Source organism: Sinocyclocheilus anshuiensis, unplaced genomic scaffold (genome assembly GCF_001515605.1).
Source record: "Sinocyclocheilus anshuiensis isolate Anshui unplaced genomic scaffold, SAMN03320099.WGS_v1.1 scaffold2749, whole genome shotgun sequence".
In the NCBI taxonomy this organism is placed as follows: Eukaryota; Metazoa; Chordata; class Actinopteri; order Cypriniformes; family Cyprinidae; genus Sinocyclocheilus; species Sinocyclocheilus anshuiensis.
The window spans coordinates 255,304-263,819 of NW_015554047.1; the positions used below are offsets into that span (position 1 = coordinate 255,304).

The following is an 8,516-nucleotide window of genomic DNA, read 5'->3' on the forward strand; positions in this document are numbered from 1 at the left end:
ATCTATCTATCTATAGGCAGCAGCAGCTTCGTTCATAAGTGTTAGCGGCTCTATTGCGCCATCTGTCGGGTAAACATTTCACTGCAGGTTTAATAGCGTGTTCTAATCTTGTATCGGTCAAAATAACGCAAACTACACACAAGGCCATCTGCAACACATTGATATTGTGTTTGTGTGTTTGACCTGCTTATAAGTGTGCGTTTACCTACTTTTTGAGGACAAATATGTACCCGGAAATGATGCTCATTTTGTATAAAAATTAAAACAGAAAGTGTTTTTAATAAATTGTATAAAAAATAAAAATGTCTGTTATAGTATAGGTTATAGTCAAATTACCCCAGCACAGCAAGAAAGAAAGAAAGAAGGAAAGAACCTCCATAAAAGATAATAGTTTTGTCGCTTTTCAAACGTGTAATTCCTCTAGATGGCGCTCGAGTCCAGCTTGCTGACTGGCGCTATCAATTTATGTCTCAAACTCAACAAGCCCATAAACACGCCATGCCTCACTTTCTGGGAAAACCAGTTTAATTTCTCTGATTAGCTTCCAAATACTAGATCGTGTTAGTATTCAACCAGTCGCTATCCTCCAGCCGCGACGCCGCTGATTGGTCGAGCAGCTGCCGACGTCACACTCACGCACACTCACGCACAGCTGCGAATGAGCGCGTTCGCAAGTCTTGGTCGAAATGAGAATAATGTCTTACCATTTCCCCGCGCCCCGCCAGCAGACAGATAACAGCGGGTTAGTTTAGTGAAAGCGCTCGGGTCAGAGTCTCTTCTCCAGCTCTTCTCCACTGCAGGGCTGCCCCGAGCGCCTGATCACAATCACACAGTGTGCACCCTAGTGAGGGCCCTTATAATCCAGCTCTTCTCAGGGTTGTAGACTAGAGTCCTCAGCATTAACCCATTAAAACCCACCCGTAAAGAAGGTTTTCATTTATAAAGCTCTAAAAATGTTACTGACTGGTGTTAGACCTCAGCTGATACTACAGAACAGAACTAAACAAGTACACGACAATACGAGCAGACTCTTTACATTCATACACTTATTTATTCTGCAAGTATGTACATTGGAATCACAGGAGAGACTCTAGTCCTGATGCTCGTGTTCTGGTCCTGGAACGAGCCAGCGCATGCTGTCTGAGCAGAGGATGGCATAGAGAGTGAAGCCGGATATGAACAGAACCGAAAACACGAAGAGCCAGTCGATGCCTTTGACAGGAGCCGCAGGCAGAGGCCCGGCGCGGTCTTCCTCCAGGACGGCCTGATCTGGACTCGCTTCAAAACCTAGAGGACGGTGGGAAACCACACAAAGTCACCATGCAGTGCATACACTGGATATGCATCACTTCATCATAGAAACAGCTGCAGTTTAACCCCATAAGTGCCACCAGCTCACCTGTGTGCCGCCTGGCGCTCGCTTTTTCGTTATCACATATTTTATATCATTTGAAAGCTTAAAACCCCCAAATTCATACTGTGAAAACCATTTTGAAAACGGACGTTGCGTTACCATGGAAATCGACTTACTTTAAAAATCCTTTAGCGGTCTCCTCCCCTTTAGTGGGCGGAGTCAAGTGTCATATTACAAAACGTATTACGGTCTTTTAGAATCAAAAGTTTTTATAATCTTGACAAAATACAGTCTCAAGAATTCCATATTTGGTGGTTATTTTGTGATATAGTAATATTTACAGAGAAATGTAGACATTTGTGTGCATTAAAAAAAATCGATGGCGTTTTGATGGCTGTTTGTGGTATAACGCCCTACATAAAATCTCAATTTCTTTTATATCAACTTCAAATTTGAAACATTTTATTTAGACATAAGGCTTTAATTTTATAGCAATTTTGGATTCAAAAATATTTTGTAAAATATTTATTTTATAGAAAATAAGAAAAAATGGTACAGTGCATTTTCTTTACAGTAAATGTAAACTTCAATAATTTTTTGATACTTTCATATTTTGAAATGATTCCACTTGTGCAATAATCTGCAGATTGTCTTCTTAAAAAAAAAAGACCTTAGGTCTGTATTCTAAAGCATTCATGAATAATAGCAATTTAAGTTTGGATAGTGCACTTTCACGTCTATGGTCAAAAATGGGGGTGGCGCTTAAGGGGTTAATACGAGCTGTGCTTCTGAGCACCACACCTGTCTGGTTTGTGATGAACGAGCTCAGCGTTTCCAGCGTTCTGTCTGTCTGGTTGAACCTGGCCATGGGTTTGGCTCCTTGAAACAGCAGTATGTTGGGGACGGCCACCGTGCCGAAGCGCGTGGAGAGACTGAACAGAGCGAGAGAGAAACACAGCTGATGAAGACAGAAGCAGCCTCAGCGGGCCACATTACCAGGAAGAACGCCCCTGATCAACCTGCTGTGCTGGGACGCGTCGAGCGCCAGGAACTGCATGCTGGGAAAGACTCGCGGCAGGGCGTTGAAGTGCGGGGCGAGGCTTGCCGAAAACTGACACCAGGTGGTATAAAAGAGAACCAAGGAGCATTCGGTGCCGTTGGCATTCAGGAGCTCCATCAGGTCCTGCGGAGAAACCACAATACAGCTTATAGATCTTACTGTGAGCTATTCATCTGTGGATATGATTCAGGTTTAAAGAATAGTTTGAACTCCTAACGTTTAATTAAAATGTCACGCTCATCTGAGAGCCACGCCCCCACCACACCTCAACATCCAATCAGCAACAGATATACAGAACCAAGCCCCGCCCCACGTATTTCTTTAGCACAAACGCGTTTCACTCAGATGCAGAAGAACAGATGTGTTCTACATCCGTCTCATGGTGACCCGAGTCCATCTTCAAGAAACAGCTCAAAACGCATCTCTTTCGTCTTCATTTGACTTTCCAACTCTAGCACTCTCTATTCTAATTCTAGTTGATCTACTGGTTTTCTTTTTTATTTAAACAAAAAAAATCTATTCTAACTACTTGTTTTATTTAAAAAGAAAGAGAGAGCCTCTAACACTAGTTTTCTCTATTCTTGTGACTTGTTTTATTTTTATTTAAAAAGAAAGAGCCTCTAACACTAGTGTTCCCTATTCCTTTTCTATTCTATCTACTTGTTTTCTTTTTATTTATTATAAAATAAACCTTAACCAAGACTTATCACAGCATTTACCTGTTACTGCTCTTTTCTTGTTTTGATTGCTTCTATTGTCCTCATTTGTAAGTGGCTTTGGAACAGCTGTTTTACATTCTAATAATATTTGACACTATCACTGTTGTACTGTATTTGTGAGAACTGTAGCTCAGCTGAGCAGAAGAGACTTCCTTCTTTAGCACGGCTTCACCTGAGACGCGTTGAGAATCTGGACCGTGACGCGCTCCGTCGCGCTGATGTTCCTTCGGTCGCAGGTCACTTTGTATGTCTTGGCGGTCTCGGTGAGGTTGTGGCTCTGGGGCTCTCCGGTGTCGCTGTGAAGGACGGCGGACAGCAGCGCTTCGGTCTCGGTCTCGGTCTCGCATCGGCCCTCAGCGCACGCTTCCCCCGCCAGCTGCTCCAGCTGCTCCGGATCCCACGGGCCGGCGGCCCCCGCTGCATCTGAGGAGACAGAGAGCCTTGTCACATCACCGCTCGCCCAGAGTTTCTGTCACGATTCGGTGTTTGTGTGTTTATACCTCCGTCTGACAGACGCACGAGTCCGGCGAGAATCAGCCAGATCGCCACACCGCGGAATCTGCCCGGTGCTGAGCCCATTCTGCCGCCGCTCACGGACAGAGCTCAGAATCAGCGCATGACTCGCGATGATCTTAATGTAGATGTTTTCTTTCAATGGACTGAAAGAGGAAAGATTCGGCTTCCGGTTCCGGCGCAGCTACGGCGAGCGAGCGGAGTCACGCTGGTTATTCAAACAATATGTCGAAACAGGTCGACTAATAATACACCGTTTATTCCTCAAGGGGCGTTTGACGGCCAAGATGCGATTTTGTGTTGAAATTTGAGCACTAACTCAGAAATGAGAAATTCCTTCTTGGCCTGTTAAAGAGAATCCGCTTCATAATGCGGTTAAACACAAACCACTGTGATTGGTCCATCCACAGAAGGTCCATATGTGGTTTATCTTACTTTTCCGTGCGCTTCTGTGGATGGACCAATCACAGTGGTTTGTGTCATTTAAAATAAGGTATCTTGTAGAGGTGAGGTGTCCAAGTCGCAACATCTAGCTACTGGGGTGCCTCAGGGCTCAGTACTTGGACCACTTCTTTTATAGCTGCTCGCATCTCAGCTTGTCTAACAGACATTTCTTGCTGGATGACGGACCATCACCTTCAACTCAACCTGGCTAAGACAGAACTGCTTGTGGTTCCAGCAAACCCATCGTTTCATCACAATTTCACCATCCAGTTAGGCTCATCAACCATAACTCTTTCAAAATCAGCCAGAAACCTTGAGTTATGATTGATGATCAGCTGACTTTCTCAAACCACATTGCTAAAACTGTCTGGTCCTGCAGATTTGCTTTATTCAACATCAAGAAGATCAGACCCTTTCTTTCGGAACATGCTTCACAACTGCTTGTTCAAGCTCTTGTTCTGTCCAGGCTGGACTATTGCAATGCTCTCTTGGCAGGTCTAACAGCCAGTATAGGAAAAAAAGAACCCCTGCAACGTGTACTGCGTTAAGCTATCTGAGACTGGTCACAATACTTACATTTTATTGCTCTTTTGTTGTTTTGATTGCTTCTATTGTCCTCATTTGTAAGTGGCTGTGGATAAAAGAGTCTGCTAAATGACTGAATGTAATTTATACCTCAGTCGACTTAATTTCATGTTGAGGTCAAAACATACCTTTAATCGATATCAAAAAGTAAAACTATGAAATCAATGTGGTATTTTTCTTTGATTGTAAAATATGGGCTATTCTTGTGTTCTTATATGTAGGCCTATTGTTTACGTTGTACACTTCTTTAAAACCATTAACGCAAAATAATATTCCAAAGTTATTCGGTTATTGGTGTAAAATGAAATAAACAGCAATAAGACTTCCTTGATGTAGTTACAATTTAATAAAACATACACAAACATGTATTTCTTCATATTGTAACTGTATTAAAAAGTAAATGAACAAGAACAAAATAAAAGCCCACGTCACTGATTATATGAATGTAACAAATATTGAACATAAACCTGATCTTAATGCCACACATTGCTACTAACAGGCTACGCACTACTCACCTCAAATCATCGTGATATTAAACCATAAGAAGATTTTTACATCACTTGTTCACAAGATGCTGACAGCATTCCCACACCAACAATAATCATCAGAGTCAGAATAATCAATACAATACAAAAGGAACTATTACAAGACGTGTGGTGATTGACGTGTGTAATTACAGAGCGCGTGTGTCATGTTTCCATCACATCTCCAGTCACGGACCCCTGACCATGCACACGCTATAGAGAGCTGCTGGAGTTCTTTGGTGGAGTGCTGGAATGGGAGAAACACGCTTCAATGAAACTATTGCACTCGTTATTGTGTCACTATGTAAATCAAGCTTAAGAAACGAGCCCACGAACAACCCAACATGACATGCAATGGACATTCAGAGTGACCACAGAGCACCAGAGATGTATTTACAGCTTCAGCTGAGGGAGAAACGGCCAGGCGGCCTGCCACGCTCAGCAGAGTCCAGTGACCTGTGTGTGTGTGTGTGTGTGTGTGTGTGTGTGTGTGTGTGTGTGACAGACGAGTTCAGGAGTTCAGGAGTATGATGGCAGAGTGCTGTGGATGGGTACCGGCAGAGCGTTTCTCGACTGACCGCCGTCTGGACACATGGCCGCCGGGGAAAAGACCTCCGATGGCATGACGCTGATCGGCGGCGGGGTTTTTTGGTTTCTTACGGGGAAGCCGGTGAGGAGGAACGGCGGAGCTTGAAACAGCATTTTTGGCGTTCTAGATGAGGAAGAAAAACGGACATGATTTCATGAAGACACACAATCCAAGCCCAATGAAAAGCAGCCAAACACTAACAGAACATACACTGATGGAAAACACTGCCAAACATTAAAGGGTTCATTCACAGAACTTTCTTCAGACTGATTAAGCTCCAATAAGGGCCTCATCAATCCTCCTGGGAAGTTCGTATATCTGAGTTGGGAAATTGTAATTATGATGTCAGGTGTGTTCAGATTACTTTGTTCAGAGAAAGATGGCGATGTACCTTTTCTACAAAAAATTCAGTGAGATTTTTAAGCTCTAGTACAAAATGATGAATAAAGGATGTGTGTCAGTGTTTTTTTGCTTTGTTTTTATTCAATTTATGAAGGTGCTGTAAAGCAAACTGTTATATATTTTGTTGTTCACGAGTTCGCCTGCCCATCCAGCCCTGATGGTTAAAGGGATAGTTCACCCAAAAATGAAAATTCTGTCATTAATAACTCACCCTCGTGTCGTTCCAAACCTGTAAGACCTTCGTTCATCTTCAGAACACAAATTAAGATATAAATTATGTCATTGTTTTCTTTGCATACAAAAAGTATTCTTGTAGCTTCGTAAAATTACGGCTGAACCTCTGATGTCACATGGATTATTTTAATGATGTCCTTGCTACATTTCTGAGCCTTGATCGTGTTAGGATCCTTGCTGTCTATGGAGGATCAGAGAGCTCCTGTTTCTTTAGAGAAAAGTATTATTTTTCCTATTTTTACTGTTTAATTCACACTGGAAGCCGGAGGGCGCCCTCGTGCAGAAACTCCACATGTGCATCCAGAAGTAATACTACTGACCACGCTCCAGGAAATCCCTAATATGGACAAAGGTATGCAGTTATTGCTGAATAAAACATACGATTACACAAAATATATGGTTTATCTATGTGCTTCAAGCAATCTTGTATATTTTTTATAAAAAAAGTATATTTATAATGAAATGCTAATCGACAAAGCATTTATCACTGTATATAATACTATCATTCTGTAATATGAAACCACGTCTGGTCACAAAAAGAAGTTATTTCAAACACTCAACTATGTTATTAAGTTAATTTGGAGATAAAGCGATAAACTCCTATCAATTTCACGTTCTCCTTCCGCAATGCCGCTCCGCACTGTCACACACAGAAATATGTCAACAAGACTTTATCGTTATTATCGCAGGAAGACTAATTCTTATCGTGGGGAGAATTTTTACCGGTATATCGCAAACGATAAAACATCGCCCATCCCTAGCGGAGGCTCGAACCCGAGGCTCGGCTTTAGCGCTGAGTTCCACCCCCCCATAGCCTCCTGAACCTACGTTTGGAACTTCATTAATTGTTCAATACTTTTATTTTGTACATTTGACTTGGATTTTTAAGTTTAATTGTAAATTTGAAAAATAATGATTTCATTCAACAAATAATTTAATTATAAGTTGTAAGTCACTTTGGATAAAAGCGTCTGCTAAATGACTAAATGTAAATCCTGAATTCAGGGATTAGAGGATAATTCTATTTTCACACTTATATTCACAACACTGCAGTGGTGTCCATGTGCGATAAACTCGTAAATACAATCTTTACAACTTGACTTGAACACAGCATTTTGTGTTACACACAGAAGCAGAAAGCTTGATTGAGGATGCATTACGGGTAAAGGAATAGTTCAGCCAAAATGAAAATGTGCTCACACACAGGGCATCTGAGATCAGGATGAGTTTGTTTCTTCATCAGGTTTGTAGAAATGTAGCATTGCATCAGTGTCTCAGCAATGGATGCTCTGCAGTGAATGGGTGCCGTCAGAATGAGAGTCCAAACAGCTGATAAAAACATATAGGCTATTCCTCAATTTCACGTCCGCCTTCCGCAATGGACACACCCCGCACTGTCGCACACAGAAATATGTCAACAACTAGACTTTATCGTTATTATCGTAGGAAGACTAATTCTTATCGTGGGGAGAATTTTTACCGGTATATCGCAAACGATAAAACATCGCCCATCCCTAGCGGAGGCTCGAACCCGAGGCTCGGCTTTAGCGCTGAGTTCCACCCCCCCATAGCCTCCTGAACCTACGTTTGGAACTTCATTAATTGTTCAATACTTTTATTTTGTACATTTGACTTGGATTTTTAAGTTTAATTGTAAATTTGAAAAATAATGATTTCATTCAACAAATAATTTAATTATAAGTTGTAAGTCACTTTGGATAAAAGCGTCTGCTAAATGACTAAATGTAAATCCTGAATTCAGGGATTAGAGGATAATTCTATTTTCACACTTATATTCACAACACTGCAGTGGTGTCCATGTGCGATAAACTCGTAAATACAATCTTTACAACTTGACTTGAACACAGCATTTTGTGTTACACACAGAAGCAGAAAGCTTGATTGAGGATGCATTACGGGTAAAGGAATAGTTCAGCCAAAATGAAAATGTGCTCACACACAGGGCATCTGAGATCAGGATGAGTTTGTTTCTTCATCAGGTTTGTAGAAATGTAGCATTGCATCAGTGTCTCAGCAATGGATGCTCTGCAGTGAATGGGTGCCGTCAGAATGAGAGTCCAAACAGCTGATA

The 8,516-nt window shown here is 41.8% G+C and overlaps 2 protein-coding genes across 3 annotated transcripts in view; both read right to left on the bottom strand.

The window, feature by feature from the left end:
• Positions 1-1,029: 1,029 nt before the first annotated feature.
• On the bottom strand, positions 1,030-3,837 carry txndc15 (thioredoxin domain containing 15). Its single transcript, XM_016460327.1, has 5 exons — positions 3,634-3,837; positions 3,306-3,556; positions 2,374-2,537; positions 2,156-2,286; positions 1,030-1,287 (listed from the first exon to the last, which is right to left on the bottom strand). The coding sequence occupies exons 1-5, from the start codon at positions 3,710-3,712 to the stop codon at positions 1,091-1,093; spliced, it is 822 nt and encodes a 273-aa protein (XP_016315813.1). The 5' UTR covers positions 3,713-3,837; the 3' UTR covers positions 1,030-1,090.
• A 1,827-nt stretch (positions 3,838-5,664) lies between these two features.
• The window catches only part of cunh5orf24 (chromosome unknown C5orf24 homolog), a 6,636-nt gene continuing 3,784 nt past the window's right edge, over positions 5,665-8,516 (bottom strand). For both annotated transcript variants that reach the window (XM_016460329.1, XM_016460330.1), the window contains exon 3: positions 5,665-5,911. In XM_016460329.1, coding sequence (XP_016315815.1) covers positions 5,719-5,911 — 193 coding nt within the window. In that variant the 3' untranslated portion in view covers positions 5,665-5,718. The remainder of the gene's footprint in view (positions 5,912-8,516) is intronic.

Excerpts from the sequence above, each read along its gene's own strand:
- txndc15 (XM_016460327.1), bottom strand. The coding sequence starts at position 3,712 with ATGGGCTCAGCACCGGGCAGATTCCGCGGTGTGGCGATCTGGCTGATT. Across the intron at positions 3,557-3,633 it reads CGTGCGTCTGTCAGACGGAG|ATGCAGCGGGGGCCGCCGGC; the intron begins GTATAAACACAC and ends CTGTCTCCTCAG. Across the intron at positions 2,287-2,373 it reads GACGCGTCCCAGCACAGCAG|TCTCTCCACGCGCTTCGGCA; the intron begins GTTGATCAGGGG and ends CGCTCTGTTCAG.